General features: G+C 45.7%; 1 protein-coding gene across 2 annotated transcripts in view; it reads right to left on the bottom strand.

Annotated features, from left to right (window-relative positions):
* Positions 1-27193, bottom strand: part of LOC128666704 (oocyte zinc finger protein XlCOF8.4) — a 134319-nt gene that overhangs the window by 51093 nt on the left and 56033 nt on the right. For both annotated transcript variants that reach the window (XM_053721446.1, XM_053721445.1), the window contains exons 6-8: positions 10320-10427; positions 9787-9894; positions 9516-9623 (exon numbers count right to left, since the gene is read on the bottom strand). In XM_053721446.1, the coding sequence (XP_053577421.1) occupies positions 9516-9623; positions 9787-9894; positions 10320-10427 (324 nt within the window). The remainder of the gene's footprint in view (positions 1-9515; positions 9624-9786; positions 9895-10319; positions 10428-27193) is intronic.

Here is a 27193-nt window from a genome sequence, read left to right as displayed (position 1 = left end):
ATTTTTTATCCATAGGATCTTTGAAAGCGCAACTATCTTCTATGGGTATAGTGGTGCGTTTGTTTAGAGTAGAAACCGCCCCCTCGACCTTGGGGACTGTCTGCCATAAGTCCTTTCTGGGGTCGACCATAGGAAACAATTTCTTAAATATAGGGGGAGGGACGAAAGGTATGCCGGGCCTTTCCCATTCTTTATTTACAATGTCCGCCACCCGCTTGGGTATAGGAAAAGCTTCGGGGGGCCCCGGGACCTCTAGGAACTTGTCCATTTTACATAATTTCTCTGGAATGACCAAATTCTCACAATCATCCAGAGTAGATAACACCTCCTTAAGCAGGGCGCGGAGATGTTCCAATTTAAATTTAAATGTAATCACATCAGGTTCAGCTTATTGAGAAATTTTCCCTGAATCTGAAATTTCTCCCTCAGACAAAACCTCCCTGGCCCCCTCAGACTGGTGTAGGGGCACTTCAGAACCAATATCATCAGCGTCCTCATGCTCTTCAGTATTTTCTAAAACAGAGCAGTCGCGATTTCGCTGATAAGTGGGCATTTTGGCTAAAATGTTTTTGATAGAATTATCCATTACAGCCGTTAATTGTTGCATAGTAAGGAGTATTGGCGCACTAGATGTACTAGGGGCCTCCTGTGTGGGCAAGACTGGTGTAGACGAAGGAGGGGATGATGCAGTACCATGCTTACTCCCCTCACTTGAGGAATCATCTTGGGCATCATTTTCTCTAAATTTTGTGTCACATAAATCACATCTATTTAAATGAGAAGGAACCTTGGCTTCCCCACATACAGAACACAGTCTATCTGGTAGTTCAGACATGTTAAACAGGCATAAACTTGATAACAAAGTACAAAAAACGTTTTAAAATAAAACCGTTACTGTCACTTTAAATTTTAAACTGAACACACTTTATTACTGCAAATGTGAAAAAGTATGAAGGAATTGTTCAAAATTCACCAAAATTTCACCACAGTGTCTTAAAGCCTTAAAAGTATTGCACACCAAATTTGAAAGCTTTAACTCTTAAAATAACGGAACCGGAGCAGTTTTTATATTTAACACCTTTACAGTCCCTGGTATCTGCTTTGCTGAGACCCAACCAAGCCCAAAGGGGAATACGATACCAAATGACGCCTTCAGAAAGTCTTTTCTGTGTATCAGAGCTCCTCACACATGCATCTGCATGTCATGCTTCCCAAAAACAAGTGCGCAATAGAGGCGCGAAAATGAGGCTCTGCCTATGATTAGGGAAAGCCCCTAGAGGATAAGGTGTCCAATACAGTGCCTGCCGGTTATTTTACATAAATCCCAAGAATAAAATAATTCCTCAAAGCTATGAAGTATTAAAATATGTTTATATATCAATCGTTTTAGCCCAGAAAATGTCTACAGTCTTAAAAGCCCTTGTGAAGCCCTTTTTTTCTTATGTAATAAAAATGGCTTACCGGATCCCATAGGGAAAATGACAGCTTCCAGCATTACATCGTCTTGTTAGAAATGTGTCATACCTCAAGCAGCAAAAGTCTGCTCACTGTTTCCCCCAACTGAAGTTAATTCCTCTCAACAGTCCTGTGTGGAAACAGCCATCGATTTTAGTAACGGTTGCTAAAATCATTTTCCTCTTACAAACAGAAATCTTCATCACCTTTCTGTTTCAGAGTAAATAGTACATACCAGCACTATTTTAAAATAACAAACTCTTGATTGAATAATAAAAACTACAGTTAAACACCAAAAAACTCTAAGCCATCTCCGTGGAGATGTTGCCTGTACAACGGCAAAGAGAATGACTGGGGAAGGCGGAGCCTAGGAGGGATCATGTGACCAGCTTTGCTGGGCTCTTTGCCATTTCCTGTTGGGGAAGAGAATATCCCACAAGTAAGGATGACGCCGTGGACCGGACACACCTATGTTGGAGAAATTTAGTTTTCTTCCATAAGATGGTGAGAGCCCACAAGCCATCACATGAGCGCTGTGAATTCATTGAGACTTCCATGAACTAGGGTGGGAGTAACAGTTAAGGCTGGAAGAGGGAAAACTTTCCTACCAAAAGCAGCCTCAGTGGAGGCAAATGTGGAAATGGTAGAAATTGGTAAATGTATGTAAAGATGACCAAGAAGTTGTCTTCAAATCTTTTCAATAGAAGCTTAATTTCTAAAAGCCCAAGCAGCGGAGAATGTCGGCTTTTAAGGGAATTGACTGATAAACCCTTACTCAGACCATCCTACAAACATTGTAGAATTTGAGGAATTATAAAAAAAAGACTTCCACTGGTAATTCTTACACTCACATGAGGAAAGGAAAACTTTCCATACTTGTGATAAATACATCTTGTAACAGGATTTCTGATTTAAAGTGTTTAATATTTGATTTGAAAAACTCTCTAAGACAGAATCAGGTGTTCGATCGCTATGCTGTCAAATTGAGAGATTTAAGGTTTTAAAGGAAGAATGAACCTTAAAAGAGAAGGATTTTCCTGAGAGGCAGATGTCAAAGTTGGCTGGAGGACATTAGTACCATATCTGCATACTAAGTCTTGAGAGGCCATGCCGAAGCAATTAGGAACACTAAGGACATTTTCTTTTTTTTCTGGCTATTATCTGTGATAATAAAACAAAAGTAGGAATGTTGTATATCAGATTTAATGACCAGTGAACTACTACAGAATCTATTCAAATCACTTTTGAATCACTGGGGTAGTTTGTAATTCAAGCGAGAGGTCATGAGGTCTATTAATGGCCTGCCCTACTAATTTACAATCTGGTTGGACAACTGAGGAAGTTCGCATCCCAATTGTCCATGATGGCATTCTGCACACATCAAAATGTGGGCTACATTTTTCATTGCTAAGGTGCTTTGAGTACTGTTACGGTTGCCTCCAGGCTGGCTGGAAGTTGGACCGTAGAAAAGGATGCTCCTAGCGCTCACCAAAGGAGCAGCAGCACCGTGGACACTCTACAACTGCTGCGTAGCCACCATAAGTAATGCAGACTCTATGAACCACCGCTGCTGGGCTGGTATCTCGCCGTCTGCTCTGCGCCCTGGACCTATGACCAGGCTCCAGTAGGTGAACCTCTTCCTTCTGTACCAATCCCTGTAGCTAAGGGAGTATGAAGAGCATAGCAATCCCTGTAGTGATTATAAGCTGTCCCCTACAAACATGAGTCAAAGCTGCAAGTTAGAGGGTAAAAAATAGGTCTGATGTGCTGAAGCACACAGCCTGCTTTTTATTGAGGTTACATGCAAACAGGACACTCTCAGGGGGAGGCATAAAATCCCCCATCACACATTTGATATTAGATAGAGAGACACTCCCTTTGACAGGCCACAACATTTACTTCAGCAGATAACATTACACACAATAAAACAATGCAGTCCACCTTATCAATACTAGTCTGATTAGACAATGGGAAAGTCACTAAACCTAATTAGAGCTGATCCCAGCAAACTTGTATTTAGAATAGGTTTCTTGAAGCTGAACAAAATTTAACTCTTAATGGCACACAATGAAACTGAACCAAGTGGGAGAAAGCCAGGGACAAGTCATTTCACAGGTCTGGGGACATAGTCTTAAAGGGGGCATTGTTCACCAAAGTCACAATATGTCCCCAGACGGTTCCCAAAGGGCCACACACACCCAACAAAAGTCAATATACTCTCAGGGGCACAATCTTCCAGGGGCCATAGTCATGAGGAAGGAGGCTGGCAAATAGGCTTCTCCAAAATCCAGGGAAGCAGGGCAACCTTCCATTTAAAGGGCCAGTCACAAATAGCAGTTTGTAACATATCTCCCCTTTTGGAGGGAGACTAACAAGGCACCTGACCTTCTGTCGGTCAGTGCCTAAGTTAGTCTCGCAACCCACCCACAAATAAACACTAGCAGCAAAGCAGACCCCCACAACACGTAGCACTGGCCTGTAGGTTCCAGGTTATAGGATGAAAGTGTAGCATCCTCTGCCTTCCTGGCGCAGCTGGGCAAATAGCTGATGGTACTTGGGGGGTAGAGGCCAGCGGCACTCTGCCCTGGTGCCAGCGCTTCTGCTGGGGTGAGGGGTTTGCAGGCCAGTCCTGTAACAAGGGGGTCTGTAGGGCAGAGGCCAGCAGCGCTCTGTCCTGATGCCAGCTCTTCTGCTGGGGGAATTGGGGCATAGTCCTGCCCGGTGGCAAAGGGAACGTGGGGGTCAGTGGGGGTTAACATCTCCACTGTTAACCCTGGGCCCAAGTTAGGAGTTAGCTGGGGAGGGGGAGATTGGCTTACCTCCTCCTCCTGATACTCCGGCGGCCGTTGGGAAGGGAGGTCGATGCTCTCCTCTTCCTGTGGAACATGCTGCGGCTGGGGAGAGAGACCGGTTGTCTCCTCTCCCTGGAAGGCACACTCCGGCTGGGGAGGGAGGTCGATGCTCTCCCCTCCCTGTAGCTGGGTCTGTCGCTGGGGATCTGGGCCGCCTGCCCAGCATCCCTGTAGGGCCAGTAGAGAGACTGCGGTCCCATCTCCACCTGCCTGCTGGGGGTCCTCCCAGGACCAGTCTATGAGGCCTGCTGCCTCTGGTATCTCTGGTTGGGGTTGGGGAAGGAGACCGGTTGTCTCTTCCCTCTGCACAGTATACTGCCGCTGGGGAGGGAGGTCGCTGCTCTCCTCTCCCTGTTGAACATGCTGCGGCTGGGGAGAGAGACCAGGTGTCCATACCCTCAAACTCCACAGTTGTCGCTCAAAGGCTCGTGCCGCTTTGTTCTCCGTATCCAATTCCCGGATGATGCGACTGACTACCTCCTGCGCAGGGTCTGGACCATATCGGACTAGCCGCCTCTTTACCTCTGGAACGAAATCCGTGCCCTCATAGCGACGGATCCGGTTGAGGTGCTCTTCACATGGTTCTGACCAGTATCTTGTCAGCTCCATGCTGCTGTAGGTAGGGACGCTGCGCAGTGGCTAGCGTTGCCCTCAATTACTCTCCTACGATACCAGTGCTGTTGTGGTGCTGCTCCTTGCGCTAGGACGCCAATCCCACCGCTGCCGCCAAATGTTACGGTTGCCTCCAGGCTGGCTGGAAGTTGGACCGTAGAAAAGGATGCTCCTAGCGCTCACCAAAGGAGCAGCAGCACCGTGGACACTCTACAACTGCTGCGTAGCCACCATAAGTAATGCAGACTCTATGAACCACCGCTGCTGGGCTGGTATCTCGCCGTCTGCTCTGCGCCCTGGACCTATGACCAGGCTCCAGTAGGTGAACCTCTTCCTTCTGTACCAATCCCTGTAGCTAAGGGAGTATGAAGAGCATAGCAATCCCTGTAGTGATTATAAGCTGTCCCCTACAAACATGAGTCAAAGCTGCAAGTTAGAGGGTAAAAAATAGGTCTGATGTGCTGGAGCACACAGCCTGCTTTTTATTGAGGTTACATGCAAACAGGACACTCTCAGGGGGAGGCATAAAATCCCCCATCACACATTTGATATTAGATAGAGAGACACTCCCTTTGACAGGCCACAACATTTACTTCAGCAGATAACATTACACACAATAAAACAATGCAGTCCACCTTATCAATACTAGTCTGATTAGACAATGGGAAAGTCACTAAACCTAATTAGAGCTGATCCCAGCAAACTTGTATTTAGAATAGGTTTCTTGAAGCTGAAAAAAATTTAACTCTTAATGGCACACAATGAAACTGAACCAAGTGGGAGAAAGCCAGGGACAAGTCATTTCACAGGTCTGGGGACATAGTCTTAAAGGGGGCATTGTTCACCAAAGTCACAATATGTCCCCAGACGGTTCCCAAAGGGCCACACACACCCAACAAAAGTCAATATACTCTCAGGGGCACAATCTTCCAGGGGCCATAGTCATGAGGAAGGAGGCTGGCAAATAGGCTTCTCCAAAATCCAGGGAAGCAGGGCAACCTTCCATTTAAAGGGCCAGTCACAAATAGCAGTTTGTAACAAGTACTGCCTTGGTAATTGATGTAAGCCACTACTACTGTGACATTTTGTAACTGAAACTTCAGAAAACATAGAAACATAGATATTGACGGCAGATAAGAGCCATAGGCCCAGCAAGTCTGCCCGATATTACCTAACAGTATAAACTTATCTAGTTTGTAGGATAGCCTTATGCTTGTCCCATGCATTTAAGTCCCCCACAGTGTTTGTTGCTACTACCACTTGAGGAAGACTCATGGAGAGCACTAAAGATTGCAGAGTTCCAAGATGTTGATTGGTATAACCTGGCCTCTTGAGGAGACCACATTGTCTGCGATTTTCCGGGAACCAGACTGCATCCCAACCCAGCAGTTGGTGTCCTTCGAAATTACTACCCAATTCAGACAAAGAAATAAGGCTCCTGAATCAATGATTGGTGAGTCTGCCACTAGGTTAGATAATGTCTTGTCTTGAAGTCTAAATACATTTTCTGATTTTTGTAATCTCCCTTCAACTGTTACAGCATTTGAAGCTCCAAAGTACCCATGTTGAATTTGGCAAAAGGTACAGAGTCTGAAGTCGCTACCATGAAACCAATTACTTCCATATATTGAAGCAGTGTAGAAAGACAAATTTGGTGTAAAATAGCACAAGGCTTTTGCAATTTGAGTCTGCAAGCATCTTTTGATGATAGAATTTTGGAAGATTGATTTTTTCAACCAAGTAAACAAAGGAACTGAAGAACTTTTTATGTTTCTAAGCCATCTGAAAAGAAGCAACTCGTACCACAAGGTCATTTAGGTAAGGAGCTACCGACATGCCCTGAACTCTAACTACGAACAAAAGAGCACAGAGAACTTGCCAGACCAAATGGAAGCGGAACACATTGGTAATGCCTATTTAGAAAGTCAAATCTGAGGAATTTTGTATGATCCCTGTGAATAAGGATATGCAAATAGGCATCTTTCAAGTCTATGGTAGATATTAAATGACCCCTCAGCACTAAAGGTAGTAAGTGTGAAAAGGTCTCCAATTAAATGATGGAGCTATCAGAAATTTGTTCAGAGTATTGAGATCCAAGATTGGCCTGTAAGTCCCATGTTTCTTTGAAACAGTTTGAAACCCCTAAATCTGTTCTTCCAAGGTGACCAGAATAATCACGCCCATGGTTTTTAGGTCTGTTATATATGCCAAGAAAGCTCTGGCCTTTAAGTGATCTTTTGGAGCATAATGCACTAGGAATCTTCCTTGAGGAGGGCGAGACCAAAATCCAATGCCGTACCCCTGAGGAAATATGTTCAGTTTGCCCCCAACAGAATGGATTCTGGGTTGTGGGTCGCACCTTTATACAGATTTGAAGGGAGAGACCGGCTCTATTTTTTTTGTTTGCTTAGACCAAGAGGGACCAGGCTTCCATGTGAACTTGGAGGTGTCTGACTTCTGAGATGATAAAAAGGAGCATCTTTGCATGTTGGCATGAAGTAATAAGTGATATCGACTTGCAGACTTAACCCTGCCCTTAGCTTTTTTGTCTTGAGGCAGAATAGCTCTGTTACCTCCAGTTGCTGCAGGAATTATAGATACCAGTCCAGGACCAAACAAGAACATTCCCTGAAATGGGAGGTAAAGAAGTCTGCTTTTATACACTCTATCAGTAGACCATTACTTCAGCCAAAAGACTTTCTAAGCCGGAATAGTCATAGCCGCACTTGTTGCATTAATGCAAATTATTTCAACAGCTGAATCACAAATTAAAATACTCGCAGTCTTGACCATCCTCAAGCAACCATGAATTATCAGAAGGGAAGCTTCCACCAATAAATGGAAGCACTAATCTTCTGGACAATGGTGTGGGGTTCAGACCAGGCAGCCTGCAGCTTATTTTGCCAGATTAGTCAAAAAAAAAAAAAAAAAAAAACTTCTGTCCAACCTGGTACTCTTGGTAGCTTGCATTTTGACTAAGCATATCTCATCAAGGTCTCAATCTTCTTAGTTCCCCTGCTATACTTCAGCAATACTGGGCTGGTCTCAATGGCACCTCTCTCCTCCAAGTATACATAATGATACGTGATATTGCTCAAAAGCTAGAGCCTCAAGAAAGTGCCCATTTTGGTATATTTCATGCCACCATTTCACCGCCAAATGCGATCAAATAAAAAAAAACACGTTACATTTTTCACAATTTTAGGTTTCTCACTGAAATCACTTACAAACAGATTGTGCAATTATGACACCAATGGTTGTAAATGCTTCTCTGGGATCCCCTTTGTTCAGAAATAGCAGACATATATGGCTTTGGCATTGCTTTTTGGTAATTAGAAGGCCGCTAAATGCCGCTGTGCACCACTCGTGTATTATGCCCAGCAGTGCAGGGGTTAATTATGTAGCTTGTAGGGAGCTTGCAGGGTTAAATTTAGCTTTAGTGTAGAGCTCAGCCACCCACCTGAAACATCAGACCCCCTGATTCCTCCCAAACAGCTCTCTTCCCTCCCCCACCCCACAATTGTCCCCGCCATCTTAAGTACTGGCAGAAACTCTGCCAGTACTAAAATAAAAGGTATATATATATATTTTTTTTTTTAAAGCATATTTATATATGCTGCTGTGTAGGATCCCCCCTTAGCCCTCAACCTCACTGATCCCCCACCAAACAGCTCTCTAACCCTCCCCCTCTGTCTTAATGGGCGCCATCTTGGGTACTGGCAGCTGTCTTCTAGTACCCAGTTTAGTAAAAAAAGATGCTTTCTTTTTAAAAAAATGCACTTTTCTGTAGTGTAGCTTCCCCCCCCCCCCCCCCAAGACCAACCCCCCACCCCTTCCAGATCCCTTAGATGCTTTTTTCACTTTAATTTTATTTTTATTTTTTTACTTTTATTAATAATTTTTTCTGTAGTGTAGCGGTTCCCGCCCCCTCCCGCCCCGTGCAAGTGCCCGCCCGCCCGCCGCCCCCCGTGCATGCGCACGTGCCCGTTAGCCCCACCCCATCGATGGCCGCCCAACCGCCTCCCAAGTCGGCTCCCACCCACCAACGATACCGGCCATCGATGTCCGGTGCAGAGAGGGCCACAGAGTGGCTCTCTCTGCATCGCATGGCCATGAGGTTATTGCAGGATGCCTCCATATCGAGGCATCACTGCAATAACCGGAAAGCAGCTGGAATCGAGCAGGATCGCTTCCAGCTGCTTTCCACACCGAGGAAATGCAGGGTACGTCCTCGGTCGTTAACTGCCTTTTTTCGAGGATGCACCCTGCACGTCCTCGGTCGTTAAGGGGTTAAGAAAGCTGTAATACTGACATTTACTTAAAGAAACTGGGAAAAAGTAGCAACTGTCTGTACAAGAAGTTCACGCAATGCAAAGGGGAGATCTGTGACTGTCCAGGGAGCAAAATCAAAGCAATTTCCTAGGTGCCAAAGCCCATATTCTAGACACTGCTGGTGCTGGGTTTAATCTAGCCATTTGGAGTAGTGCAATTCTAGTTTTGATTCTAATTATAATCTCAGTTAATACATAAAAAGCAGAGTTTAAATAAACTTCAGACAAAAGGATTTTTTTTTTAAATAAAAGTAAACAAACTCACCTGTGCTGATATTCTCACTGATTTCCTGCTTCACAGCTCCCAGTGGACTCATTACATACAGATCATTTGTTTGTTCAGCATTAAGTGTGAATTCAGTTTTAACATCACCTGCATAGATCATATAAATATGCTCACATTTTAGCACTGCAAAAGTAAATTGCATTATGAATATAAGCACCTTCACATGTGCCCAGTGTCCCTAAGACATGTCACACACATATACTCACTGATGCCCTGCACCCCTCAGACACGTCAAAACACCTACACTCACCTGTAGTAATACTGTCACAAAGATCCTGTTCCACAGCTTCCAGTTGTTTCATTATATACAGATCATTTGTTTGTTCAGTATTAAGTGTGAATTCAGTCTTAACATCACCTGCATAGATCATATAAATATCATAAAATTGTACCTTTTTAGCACTGCACAAAGAAATTGTTATATCTGAAAATCATTCATGTACACTCACCTGTGCCCTGTATCCCTCAGACACATCACACACATACACTCACCTGTACCCTGTATCCCTCAGACACATCACACACACACTCACCTGTAATGTCCTTACATAGCAAACATTAACTCTTTATATGAATGATGCACTTGCAACTTCTAAATGTGAATTCAGTTTTAACATCACCTGCATAGATCATATAAATATGCTCACATTTTAGCACTGCAAAAGTAAATTGCATTATGAATATAAGCACCTTCACATGTGCCCAGTGTCCCTAAGACATGTCACACACATATACTCACTGATGCCCTGCACCCCTCAGACACGTCAAAACACCTACACTCACCTGTAGTAATACTGTCACAAAGATCCTGTTCCACAGCTTCCAGTTGTTTCATTATATACAGATCATTTGTTTGTTCAGTATTAAGTGTGAATTCAGTCTTAACATCACCTGCATAGATCATATAAATATCATAAAATTGTACCTTTTTAGCACTGCACAAAGAAATTGTTATATCTGAAAATCATTCACGTACACTCACCTGTGCCCTGTATCCCTCAGACACATCACACACATACACTCACCTGTACCCTGTATCCCTCAGACACATCACACACACACCTGTACCCTGTATCCCTCAGACACATCACACACATACACTCACCTGTACCCTGTATCCCTCAGACACATCACACACATACACTCACCTGTACCCTGTATCCCTCAGACACATCACACACACACTCACCTGTAATGTCCTTACATAGCAAACATTAACTCTTTATATGAATGATGCACTTGCAACTTCTAAATGTAAACTGGCACTTTATTTACTGCATGACATAGCAAGGTGCTCCTGTAGATTTGTACACAGTAATATGGATATTTACACATATATAGTCCTTTATAATGAATGGCTGCTGCACTCCTTATATTAGCAGTCCTGTACACTGTGTATGCAGCACTATAGTAATCCAGGGTAACTGATAACTGTATAACTGTTAACTGTATAACTGCAATATAACTTATAATGTGTAACTGACAGTTCTTACTCTTCCTGACTGGCTGATGCTGTATCCTCTGCAGTGATCTGTAGCTGACATTACATTTATTAGTATCAGCAATTGTCAGAGCTCAGGTTCAATCCATGTACTTTATAACTGCATCACAAACTGTCACAAGATGGCTTCACACACGTACACTCACCTGTACCCTGTATCCCTCAGACACATCACACACATACACTAACCTGTACCCTGTATCCCTCAGACACATTACACATATACACTCACCTGTACCCTGTATCCCTCAGACACATCACACACATACACTTACCTGTACCCTGTATCCCTCAGACACATCACACATATACACTCACCTGTACCCTGTATCCCTCAGACACATCACACATATACACTCACCTGTACCCTGTATCCCTCAGACACACCACACACATACACTTACCTGTACCCTGTATCCCTCAGACACATCACACACATATACACTCACCTGTGCCCTGTATCCCTCAGACACATCACACACATACACTCACCTGTACCCTGTATCCCTCAGACACATCACACACCTGTACCCTGTATCCCTCAGACACATCACACACATACACTCACCTGTCCCTGTATCCCTCAGACACATCACACACATACACTCACCTGTACCCTGTATCCCTCAGACACATCACACACACATACACTCACCTGTACACTGTATCCCTCAGACACATCACACACACATACACTCACCTGTATCCTGTATCCCTCAGACACATCACACACATATACACTCACCTGTACCCTGTATCCCTCAGACACATCACACACATACACTCACCTGTACCCTGTATCCCTCAGACACATCACACACATACACTCACCTGTACCCTGTATCCCTCAGACACATCACACACACATACACTCACCTGTACACTGTATCCCTCAGACACATCACACACACATACACTCACCTGTATCCTGTATCCCTCAGACACATCACACACATATACACTCACCTGTACCCTGTATCCCTAAGACACATCACACACATACACTTACCTGTACCCAGTATCCCTCAGACAAATCACACACATATACACTCACCTGTGCCCTGTATCCCTCAGACACATCACACACATATACACTCACCTGTACCCTGTATCCCTCAGACACATCACACATGTACACTCCCTGTACCCTGTATCCCTCATACACATCACACACATACACTCACCTGTACCCTGTATCCCTCAGACACATCACACACATACACTCACCTGTACCCTGTATCCCACAGACACATCACACACATACACTCACCTGTGCCCTGTATCTCTCATACACATCACACACATACACTCACCTGTACCCTGTATCCCTCAGACACATCACACACATACACTAACCTGTACCCTGTATCCCACAGACACATCACACACATACACTCACCTGTACCCCGTATCCCACAGACACATCACACACATACACTCACCTGTGCCCTGTATCCCTCAGACACATCACACACATACACTCACCTGTACCCCGTATCCCCCAGACACATCACACACATACACTCACCTGTGCCCTGTATCCCTCAGACACATCACACACGTACACTCACCTGTACCCCGTATCCCACAGACACATCACACACATACACTCACCTGTACCATGTATCCCTCAGACTTTTCACACACATATACATTCACCTGTACCCTGTATCCCTCAGACACATTACACATATACACTCACCTGTACCCTGTATCCCTTAGACACATCACACACATACACTTACCTGTACCCTGTATCCCTCAGACACATCACACATATACACTCACCTGTACTTTGTATCCCTCAGACACACCACACACATACACTCACCTGTACCCTGTATCCCTCAGACACATCACACACATACACTCACCTGTACTCTGTATCCCTCAGACACATCACTCACCTGTACCCTGTATCCCTCAGACACATAACACACATACACTCACCTGTACTCTGTATCCCTCAGACACATCACTCACCTGTACCCTGTATCCCTCAGACACATCACACACATACACTCACCTGTACTCTGTATCCCTCAGACACATCACACACATACACTCACCTGTACCCTGTATCCCTCAGACACATCACACACATACACTCACCTGTACCCTGTATCTCTTAGATACATCACACACATACACTCACCTGTACCCTGTATCCCTCAGACACCTCATACACATACACTCACCTGTACCCTGTATCCCTCAGACACATCACACATATACACTCACCTGTACCCTGTATCCCTCAGACACATCACACACATACACTCACCTGTACCCTGTATCTCTTAGATACATCACACACATACACTCACCTGTACCCTGTATCCCTCAGACACCTCATACACATACACTCACCTGTACCCTGTATCCCTCAGACACATCACACATATACACTCACCTGTACTCTGTATCCCTCAGACACATCACACACATACACTCACCTGTACTCTGTATCCCTCAGACACATCACACACCTGTACCCTGTATCCCTCAGACACATCACACACATACACTCACCTGTACTCTGTATCCCTCAGACACATCACACACATACACTCACCTGTACCCTGTATCCCTCAGACACATCACACACATACACTCACCTGTACCCTGTATCCCTCAGACACATCACACACACACTCACCTGTAATGTCCTTACATAGCAAACATTAACTCTTTATATGAATGATGCACTTGCAACTTCTAAATGTAAACTGGCACTTTATTTACTGCATGACATAGCAAGGTGCTCCTGTAGATTTGTACACAGTAATATGGATATTTACACATATATAGTCCTTTATAATGAATGGCTGCTGCACTCCTTATATTAGCAGTCCTGTACACTGTGTATGCAGCACTATAGTAATCCAGGGTAACTGATAACTGTATAACTGTTAACTGTATAACTGCAATATAACTTATAATGTGTAACTGACAGTTCTTACTCTTCCTGACTGGCTGATGCTGTATCCTCTGCAGTGATCTGTAGCTGACATTACATTTATTAGTATCAGCAATTGTCAGAGCTCAGGTTCAATCCTTGTACTTTATAACTGCATCACAAACTGTCACAAGATGGCTTCACACACGTACACTCACCTGTACCCTGTATCCCTCAGACACATCACACACATACACTCACCTGTACCCTGTATCCCTCAGACACATCACACACATACACTAACCTGTACCCTGTATCCCTCAGACACATTACACATATACACTCACCTGTACCCTGTATCCCTCAGACACACCACACACATACACTCACCTGTACTCTGTATCCCTCAGACACATCACTCACCTGTACCCTGTATCCCTCAGACACATAACACACATACACTCACCTGTACTCTGTATCCCTCAGACACATCACTCACCTGTACCCTTTATCCCTCAGACACATCACACACATATACACTCACCTGTACTCTGTATCCCTCAGACACATCACACACATACACTCACCTGTACCCTGTATCCTTCAGACACATCACACACATACACTCACCTGTACCCTGTATCTCTTAGATACATCACACACATACACTCACCTGTACCCTGTATCCCTCAGACACCTCATACACATACACTCACCTGTACCCTGTATCCCTCAGTCACATCACACACATACACTCACCTGTACCCTGTATCCCTCAGACACATCACACACATACACTCACCTGTACCCTGTATCCCTCAGACACATCACACACATACACTCACCTGTACCCTGTATCCCTCAGACACATCACACACATACACTCACCTGTACCCTGTATCCCTCAGACACATCACACACATACACTCACCTGTACCCTGTATCCCTCAGACACATCACACACCTGTACCCTGTATCCCTCAGACACATCACACACATACACTCACCTGTACCCTGTATCCCTCAGACACATCACACACGTACACTCACCTGTACCCTGTATCCCTCAGACACATCACACACATACACTCACCTGTACCCTGTATCCCTCAGTCACATCACAAATACACTCACCTGTACCCTGTATCCCTCAGACACATCACACATACACTCACCTGTACCCTGTATCCCTCAGACACATCACACATACACTCACCTGTACCCTGTATCCCTCAGACACATCACACACATACACTCACCTGTACCCTGTATCCCTCAGACACATCACACACGTACACTCAGCTGTACCCTGTATCCCTCAGACACATCACATACATACACTCACCTGTACCCTGTATCCCTCAGACACATCACACACATACACTCACCTGTACCCTGTATCCCTCAGACACATCACACACATACACTCATCTCTACCCTGTATCCCTCAGACACATCACACATATACACTCACCTGTACACTGTATCCCTCAGACACATCACACACATACACTCACCTGTACCCTGTATCCCTCAGACACATCACACACATACACTCACCTGTACCCTGTATCCCTCAGACACATCACACATGTACACTCCCTGTACCCTGTATCCCTCATACACATCACACACATACACTCACCTGTACCCTGTATCCCTCAGACACATCACACACATACACTCACCTGTACCCTGTATCCCTCAGACACATCACACACGTACACTCACCTGTACCCTGTATCCCTCAGACACATCACACACAAACACTCACCTGTACTCTGTATCCCTCAGACACATCACTCACCTGTACCCTGTATCCCTCAGACACATCACACACATACACTCACCTGTACCCTGTATCCCTCAGACACATACACTCACCTGTACCCTGTATCCCTCAGACACATCACACACATACACTTACCTGTACCCTGTATCCCTCAGACACATCACATACATACACTTACCTGTACCCAGTATCCCTCAGACAAATCACACACATATACACTCACCTGTGCCCTGTATCCCTCAGACACATCACACACATACTCTCACCTGTACCCTGTATCCCTCAGACACATCGCACACCTGTACCCTGTATCCCTCAGACACATCACACACATACACTAAACTGTACCCTGTATCCCTGACACATCACACACATACACTCACCTGTACCCTGTATCCCTCAGACACATCACACACACATACACTCACCTGTACCCTGTATCCCTCAGACACATCACACACATACACTAAACTGTACCCTGTATCCCTCAGACACATCACACACATACACTCACTTGTACCCTGTATCCCACAGACACATCACACACATACACTCACCTGTACCCTGTATCCCTCAGACACATCACACACCTACACTAACCTGTACTCTGTATCCCTCAGACACATCACTCACCTGTACCCTGTATCCCTCAGACACATCACATATGTACACTCCCTGTACCCTGTATCCCTCAGACACATCACACACACATACACTCACCTGTACCCTGTATCCCTCAGACACATCACACACACATACACTCACCTGTACCCTGTATCCCTCAGACACATCACACACATATACACTCACCTGTACCCTGTATCCCTCAGACACATCACACACATACACTTACCTGTACCCAGTATCCCTCAGACAAATCACACACATATACACTCACCTGTGCCCTGTATCCCTCAGACACATCACACACATATACACTCACCTGTGCCCTGTATCCCTCAGACACATCACACACATACTCTCACCTGTACCATGTATCCCTCAGACTTTTCACACACATATACACTCACCTGTACCCTGTATCCCTCAGACACATTACACATATACACTCACCTGTACCCTGTATCCCTCAGACACATCACACACATACACTTACCTGTACCCTGTATCCCTCAGACACATCACACACATACTCTTACCTGTACCCTTTATCCCTCAGAAACATCACACACATACTCTTACCTGTACCCTGTATCCCCCAGACACATAACACACATATACACTCACCTGTACCCTGTATCCCTCAGACACATCACACACATATACACTCACCTGTGCCCTGTATCCCTCAGACACATCACACACATACACTCACCTGTACCCTTTATCCCTCAGACACATCACACACCTGTACCCTGTATCCCTCAGACACATCACACACATACACTCACCTGTACCCTGTATCCCTCAGACACATCACACACATACACTCACCTGTACCCTGTATCCCTCAGACACATCACACACACATACACTCACCTGTACCCTGTATCCCTCAGACACATCACACACATATACACTCACCTGTGCCCTGTATCCCTCAGACACATCACACACATACACTCACCTGTACCCTTTATCCCTCAGACACATCACACACCTGTACCCTGTATCCCTCAGACACATCACACACATACACTCACCTGTACCCTGTATCCCTCAGACACATCACACACATACACTCACCTGTGCCCTGTATCCCTCAGACACATCACACACATACTCTCACCTGTACCATGTATCCCTCAGACTTTTCACACACATATACACTCACCTGTACCCTGTATCCCTCAGACACATTACACATATACACTCACCTGTACCCTGTATCCCTCAGACACATCACACACATACACTTACCTGTACCCTGTATCCCTGAGACACAACACACATATACACTCACCTGTACCCTGTATCCCTCAGACACACCACACACATACACTCACCTGTACCCTGTATCCCTCAGACACATCACACACATACACTCACCTGTACTCTGTATCCCTCAGACACATAACACACATACACTCACCTGTACTCTGTATCCCTCAGACACATCACTCACCTGTACCCTGTATCCCTCAGACACATCACACACATACACTCACCTGTACTCTGTATCCCTCAGACACCTCATACACATACACTCACCTGTACCCTGTATCCCTCAGACACATCACACATATACACTCACCTGTACTCTGTATCCCTCAGACACATCACACACATACACTCACCTGTACTCTGTATCCCTCAGACACATCACACACCTGTACCCTGTATCCCTCAGACACATCACACACATACACTCACCTGTACTCTGTATCCCTCAGACACATCACACACATACACTCACCTGTACCCTGTATCCCTCAGACACATCACACACATACACTCACCTGTACCCTGTATCCCTCAGACACATCACACACACACTCACCTGTAATGTCCTTACATAGCAAACATTAACTCTTTATATGAATGATGCACTTGCAACTTCTAAATGTAAACTGGCACTTTATTTACTGCATGACATAGCAAGGTGCTCCTGTAGATTTGTACACAGTAATATGGATATTTACACATATATAGTCCTTTATAATGAATGGCTGCTGCACTCCTTATATTAGCAGTCCTGTACACTGTGTATGCAGCACTATAGTAATCCAGGGTAACTGATAACTGTATAACTGTTAACTGTATAACTGCAATATAACTTATAATGTGTAACTGACAGTTCTTACTCTTCCTGACTGGCTGATGCTGTATCCTCTGCAGTGATCTGTAGCTGACATTACATTTATTAGTATCAGCAATTGTCAGAGCTCAGGTTCAATCCTTGTACTTTATAACTGCATCACAAACTGTCACAAGATGGCTTCACACACGTACACTCACCTGTACCCTGTATCCCTCAGACACATCACACACATACACTAACCTGTACCCTGTATCCCTCAGACACATTACACATATACACTCACCTGTACCCTGTATCCCTCAGACACATCACACACATACACTTACCTGTTCCCTGTATCCCTCAGACACATCACACATATACACTCACCTGTACCCTGTATCCCTCAGACACACCACACACATACACTCACCTGTACCCTGTATCCCTCAGACACACCACACACATACACTCACCTGTACCCTGTATCCCTCAGACACATCACACACATACACTCACCTGTACCCTGTATCCCTCAGACACATCACACACATACACTCACCTGTACCCGGTATCCCTCAGACACATCACACACATCACACACATACACTCACCTGTACCCTGTATCCCTCAGACACATCACACACATACACTCACCTGTACCCTGTATCCCTCAGACACATCACACACATACACTCACCTGTACCCTGTATCCCTCAGACACATCACACACATACACTCACCTGTACCCTGTATCTCTTAGATACATCACACACATACACTCACCTGTACCCTGTATCCCTCAGACACCTCATACACATACACTCACCTGTACCCTGTATCCCTCAGACACATACACTCACCTGTACCCTGTATCCCTCAGACACATCACACACATACACTCACCTGTACCCTGTATCCCTCAGACACATCACACACATACACTCATCTGTACTCTGTATCCCTCAGACACATCACACACATACACTCACCTGTACCCTGTATCCCTCAGACACATCACACACATACACTCACCTGTACCCTGTATCCCTCAGACACATCACACACACACTCACCTGTAATGTCCTTACATAGCAAACATTAACTCTTTATATGAATGATGCACTTGCAACTTCTAAATGTAAACTGGCACTTTATTTACTGCATGACATAGCAAGGTGCTCCTGTAGATTTGTACACAGTAATATGGATATTTACACATATATAGTCCTTTATAATGAATGGCTGCTGCACTCCTTATATTAGCAGTCCTGTACACTGTGTATGCAGCACTATAGTAATCCAGGGTAACTGATAACTGTATAACTGTTAACTGTATAACTGCAATATAACTTATAATGTGTAACTGACAGTTCTTACTCTTCCTGACTGGCTGATGCTGTATCCTCTGCAGTGATCTGTAGCTGACATTACATTTATTAGTATCAGCAATTGTCAGAGCTCAGGTTCAATCCTTGTACTTTATAACTGCATCACAAACTGTCACAAGATGGCTTCACACACGTACACTCACCTGTACCCTGTATCCCTCAGACACATCACACACATACACTCACCTGTACCCTGTATCCCTCAGACACATCACACACATACACTAACCTGTACCCTGTATCCCTCAGACACATTACACATATACACTCACCTGTACCCTGTATCCCTCAGACACACCACACACATACACTCACATGTACTCTGTATCCCTCAGACACACTCACCTGTACCCTGTATCCCTCAGACACATCACACACATACACTCACCTGTACTCTGTATCCCTCAGACACACTCACCTGTACCCTGTATCCCTCAGACACATCACACACATACACTCACCTGTACCCTGTATCCCTCAGACACATCACACACATACACTCACCTGTACCCTGTATCCCTCAGACACATCACACACATACACTTATGTAACGGTACCAACAGGATACCAAGTGTTAACACCAGGGAACAATGTCCTGCATAGGGAATCAGCAATTCACAACCCAGCCAGTTTTCAGGTTTAAAACAGAATGTCATTTATTAAAAGGCTATGCCTAGTATTTATGCAGGTCTGACCCCCCCCCCCCCCAGATGGGGGGGTTGAAAGAATATTGTACATTAGATAAAAGGGGAAGACGCCCTTTTATGAAACAATAGAATTACATTACTTAAATACTTTAAACACAAGACACTCTTGGCTCTTCTTATCACTTAGGCGTTTTCTCTCTGAAGGTGATCAAACAATGGAATTCTCATCACTAACTAAATTATGGCTGGAGCCAGCAACTTGTATTTATAAAATTAGCTTCTTGAAGCTAAACACAGTTAACTCCTTCAGTCCTGACAGAAGGGTCTGTCACATCTACATAGCACACAATACAGCATATAGACAACCTTTCTTACATTATAGTCCAGAAGTGGCTAGGTTTGCCACAATGCTCCCCCAGAACCAAGCCGGCATACACAGTCTGATCCCAACGGATCGGCTTGGGGATGTCCGGGGAAGCACTCACAGATCACTTTTCAAGTTCAGTTTGTCTGGACAACCCGTCGGCGTTACCGTTTTGTTTCCCTGGGCGGTAAAGAACTCCAGCGCAGCAGCCTGGCATTGTCCCCGGCCACACGGTTCAGCCACACCAACGGGTTGTGATCTGTGAGTAAGGAAGGTTGTCCATACAGGTACGGCTGCAACTTTTTGAGGGCCCTGATTAAAATATAAAAGGTAACAGCAACTTGTAAGTAAACCAAACTAGGTTGTAGCTCCCCAAATAGGGCTTCAGCTACCGTCTCTGCATGGATGTTGGAGACAGTAATGGCCTCGGGGTACCTAGTGGCGTAGTCCACCACGGTTAAAATGTACCTCTTCCCGAAGGGACTGGGCTTGGGTAGTCACAGGGTTATTATCAGCGGGACCCATGGGAGCATAGGCAGAAACAAGGGGGGCCAAGTCATTTCCAAGGAGAACATCAGCAGGTAAGTCCTTCTTTACCCCCACATTCACAGGTCTAGCGCCCACTCCCCAATCCAAATGTACCCTGGCAACAGGTAGGCGGAACACAGTGCCCCCTGCTACCCTCACAGCCACAGTGTCTCCAGTGTGCTGTTTCTCAGACACCAAGTTCTCTTGAAGCAAGGTCATGGTAGCACCAGTATCCCGTAGACCACTGACCTCCTTCCCATTCACTTTAACCCGTTGCCGGTTATTCCGGTGGGCAGCTTGCACGGGGTCGGCTTCCTGTAGGCTGCCCCAGCATTCTGGCGCCTCTACGTAGCGGGCCGCAGGCTGAGGATTATGTGGGATTCCGCCGGCGGGTCTTCTCCAGGACTGTGCTTGGTTCGCTGCGTTTAGGGGACACTCTGGTCTTTTGTGCCCTAGTTGCTTACATCCAAAGCACCGAATAGGTTGTGAGTAGCCCCGCGAATGGAACCGGGCTCTCTGAGGGTAGTTCGTGGCCGGAGGCCGTGTGGAATAGCGGTGCGCCGGGGGTTGGTAACTGGCAGCTGCTGGGGTGACTGGGGGTCTGTACTCCACTCTAGCAGTGGGCAATCGGTATACTGCTCCCCCTGCCCCTCGTACTGCCACGGATCCGCCAGTGGGTGCTGTATCCGGCACCAAATGGGGAGCTATCAGGGTTAAAGTAGCTCCCGAATCCCGAAGTCCCTGGACCGACATCACCTCATGCAGAATTCCCAGGGGTTCCTCGGCTTGGGTGCTCAACAACTCATGAGCGTCTGGCTCCGTTTGGTAATGGTGAGCAGCCGCCCTTGGGGCCAGGTTCTATCTGACCTGGTTCCAAGCTTGTCTGATCCGATTTTGGGTGCACTCACGTGCCATATGTCCCCACTGCTTGCAGGTGTGGCATTGTATATTCGCCCGTCCGTTGTATCGTGAGGGGGGTGGTGGATTCCCTGGGGCTGGGCAAAAAGGTGCCGCTGTGGGGGTGTTAGGCTGTAGTCCATGGTGCCTCCTGGCATCAAAATGCTGGTCTGCTAATCTGGCTGCTTCGGTTAAGGTGAGGGGTTTTCGATCTCTCACCCATTCTTGGTCCTCTGAGGACAAGCCGTTAAAGAATTGCTCCAACAGCATCAGTTGTCGCAATTCTTCCATGGTGGTAGCTTGGCTGGCCTGTATCCACCTTTGAGATGCTTGATCCAGCTTGTGGGCCCACTCTGCATGAGAATCTTTTTCTGGCTTGCGCAGGCCTCTAAACTTGCGCCGGTATGCCTCTGGGGTAATGGCATATCTTTCCAAGATCGCGCTCTTCACTTTAGCGTAATCCTTGCTGTCCTCCCTGGGTACAGCGCGATACGCTTCCGCTGCCCTACTGGCTAGCTTGCCTGCTAGCACCGGCACCCATACGGACTGCTCCAAATCATGTAACTCGCACAGTCTCTCAAAATCCTGTAAATACCCATCGATCTCATCCTTCTCCTCACAAAACATTTTTAAGGCATGGTATGGGATTTTGGGTCATACTGGGTTACTGAGTGCTTCCGAAATGGATTCTGCTCGGGAGGATGCATTCCGCGGACTGTGTGCCATCACGTACTCCTGCACATCTGCCATTACCACGTATAGCATATCCCGTGGTACAGGTTGGGGTAAAAATTCCAGCCTGGTCCTCATTTCCCTCTGGTATAGGGTCTCCTCCATGGCTGCTGGAGGCGTAGCGCTGCGAGCTCTGTCTCCCTCAATCAGCTCAGCAATTAATATAGCCTTGGGTTTGCTGCTGCCTATCTTTCCCCTGGCTTCTAGCAGTTCCTTTAACGTTTGTCTCTTTAGCTTAGAATAATCCATCTCCATTCACTTCGGTCCCTGGTACTCCTTCCATCTTAGTCAGTATTGTAGTAATCCCCCTCTTCCTGAGGTTACTGCCTTGTGTAGTTGCTCTTCTGGGCGATAAGGTTCATTCCGTCGCTTGCCACCAATTGTAACGGTACCAACAGGATACCAAGGGTTAACACCAGGGAACAATGTCCTGCATAGGGAATCAACAATTCACAACCCAGCCAGTTTTCAGGTTTAAAACAGAATGTCATTTATTAAAAGGCTATGCCTAGTATTTATGCAGGTCTGACCCCCCCCCCCCCCCCGATGGGGGGGTTGAAAGAATATTGTACATTAGATAAAAGGGGAAGACGCCCTTTTATGAAACAATAGAATTACATTACTTAAATACTTTAAACACAAGACACTCTTGGCTCTTCTTATCACTTAGGCGTTTTCTCTCTGAAGGTGATCAAACAATGGAATTCTCATCACTAACTAAATTATGGCTGGAGCCAGCAACTTGTATTTAGAAAATTAGCTTCTTAAAGCTAAACACAGTTAACTCCTTCAGTCCTGACAGAAGGGTCTGTCACATCTACATAGCACACAATACAGCATATAGACAACCTTTCTTACATTATAGTCCAGAAGTGGCTAGGTTTGCCACAACTTACATGTACCCTGTATCCCTCAGACACATCACACACATACACTTACCTGTACCCTGTATCCCTCAGACACATCACACACATACACTCACCTGTACCCTGTATCCCTCAGACACATCACACACATACACTCACCTGTACCCTGTATCTCTCAGACACATCACACACATACACTAAACTGTACCCTGTATCCCTCAGACACATCACACACATACACTCACTTGTACCCTGTATCCCACAGACACATCACACACATACACTCACCTGTACCCTGTATCCCTCAGACACATCACACACCTACACTAACCTGTACCCTGCATCCCTCAGACACATCACACACATACACTCAACTGTACCCTGTATCCCTCAGACACATCATACACACATACACTCACCTGTACCCTGTATCCCTCAGACACATCACACACATACTCGTACCTGTACCCTGTATCCCTCAGACACATCACACACATATACACTCACCTGTACCCTGTATCCATCAGACACATCACACACATATACACTCACCTGTGCCCTGTATCCCTCAGACACATCACACACATACACTCACCTGTACCCTGTATCCCTCAGACACATCACACACATACACTCACCTGTACCCTGTATCCCTCAGACACATCACACACTTACACTCACCTGTACCCTGTATCCCTCAGACACATCACACACATACACTCACCTGTACCCTGTATCCCTCAGACACATCACACACACATACACTCACCTGTACCCTGTATCCCTCAGACACATCACACACACATACACTCACCTGTACCCTGTATCCCTCAGACACATCACACACATATACACTCACCTGTACCCTGTATCCCTCAGACACATCACACACATACACTTACCTGTACCCAGTATCCCTCAGACAAATCACACACATATACACTCACCTGTGCCCTGTATCCCTCAGACACATCACACACATATACACTCACCTGTGCCCTGTATCCCTCAGACGCATCACACACATACTCTCACCTGTACCATGTATCCCTCAGACTTTTCACACACATATACACTCACCTGTACCCTGTATCCCTCAGACACATCACACATATACACTCACCTGTACCCTGTATCCCTCAGACACATCACACACATACACTCACCTGTACCCTGTATCCATCAGACACATCACACACATACACTCACCTGTACTCTGTATCTCCTAGATACATCACACACATACACTCACCTGTACCCTGTATCCCTCAGACACCTCATACACATACACTCACCTGTACCCTGTATCCCTTAGACACATCACACACCAGTACCCTGTATCCCTCAGACACATCACACACATACACTCACCTGTACCCTGTATCCCTCAGACACATCACACACATACACTCACCTGTACCCTGTATCCCTCAGACACATCACACACACACTCACCTGTAATGTCCTTACATAGCAAACATTAACTCTTTATATGAATGATGCACTTGCAACTTCTAAATGTAAACTGGCACTTTATTTACTGCATGACATAGCAAGGTGCTCCTGTAGATTTGCACACAGTAATATGGATATTTACACATATATAGTCCTTTATAATGAATGGCTGCTGCACTCCTTATATTAGCAGTCCTGTACACTGTGTATGCAGCACTATAGTAATCCAGGGTAACTGATAACTGTATAACTGTTAACTGTATAACTGCAATATAACTTATAATGTGTAACTGACAGTTCTTACTCTTCCTGACTGGCTGATGCTGTATCCTCTGCAGTGATCTGTAGCTGACATTACATTTATTAGTATCAGCAATTGTCAGAGCTCAGGTTCAATCCTTGTACTTTATAACTGCATCACAAACTGTCACAAGATGGCTTCTCTTGATGACATCATCTTTGTATGGAAGCCTCAATGTGCCCTTTGACCAAACCAGGAAGTAAGCACAACACTACATCACCTGTGCCCTGTATCACTCAGACACATCACACACATACACTCACCTGCACCCTGTATCACTCAGACACATCACACACATACACTCAGCTGTACCCTGTATCCCTCAGACACATCACACACATACACTCACCTGCACCCTGTATCCCTCAGACACATCACACACATACACTCACCTATACCCTGTATCCCTCAGACACATCACACACACACTCACCTGTGCCCTGTATCCCTCAGACACATCACACACATACACTCACCTGTACCCTGTATCCCTCAGACACATCACACACATACACTCACCTGTACCCTGTATCCCTCACACACATCACTCACCTGTACCCTGTATCCCTCACACACATACACTCACCTGCACCCTGTATCCCTCAGACACATCACACACATACACTCACCTATACCCTGTATCCCTCAGACACATCACACACACACTCACCTGTGCCCTGTATCCCTCAGACACATCACACACATACAATCACCTGTACTCTGTATCCCTCAGACACATCACACACATACACTCACCTGCACCCTGTATCCCTCAGACACATCACACACATACACTCACCTGCACCCTGTATCCCTCAGACACATCACACACATACACTCACCTGCACCCTCTTATCCCTCAGACACATCACACACATACACTCACCTGTACCCTGTATCCCTCAGACACATCACACACATACACTCACCTGTACCCTGTATCCCTCAGACACATTACACACATACACTCACCTGCACCCTCTTATCCCTCAGACACATCACACACATACACTCACCTGTACCCTGTATCCCTCAGACACATCACACACATACACTCACTTGTACCCTGTATCCCTCAGACACACCACACACATACACTCAACTGTACCCTGTATCCCTCAGACACATCACACATGTAAACTCGCATGTACCCTGTATCCCTTGATACGTCACTCACTAATGTACCCTGTATCCCTCAGACACATCACACACATACACTCACTTGTACCCTGTATCCCTCAGACACATCACACACATACACTCACCTGTACTCTGTATCCCTCAGACACATCACTCACCTGTACACTGTATCCCTCAGACACATCACACACATACACTCACCTGTACTCTGTATCCCTCAGACACATCACTCACCTGTACCCTGTATCCCTCAGACACATCACACACATACACTCACCTGTACTCTGTATCCCTCAGACACATCACTCACCTGTACCCTGTATCCCTCAGACACATTACATACATATACTCACCTGTACCCTGTATCCCTCAGACACATCACACATGTACACTTGCATGTACCCTGTATCCCTTGACACGTCACTCACTAATGTTAACTTTTT

The sequence above is a fragment of the Bombina bombina genome, chromosome 7, assembly GCF_027579735.1.
Source record: "Bombina bombina isolate aBomBom1 chromosome 7, aBomBom1.pri, whole genome shotgun sequence".
Classification (NCBI taxonomy): domain Eukaryota; kingdom Metazoa; phylum Chordata; class Amphibia; order Anura; family Bombinatoridae; genus Bombina; species Bombina bombina.
Note: the sequence above shows the minus strand (reverse complement) of the source record. Positions and strands in the feature narration are given on the sequence as shown.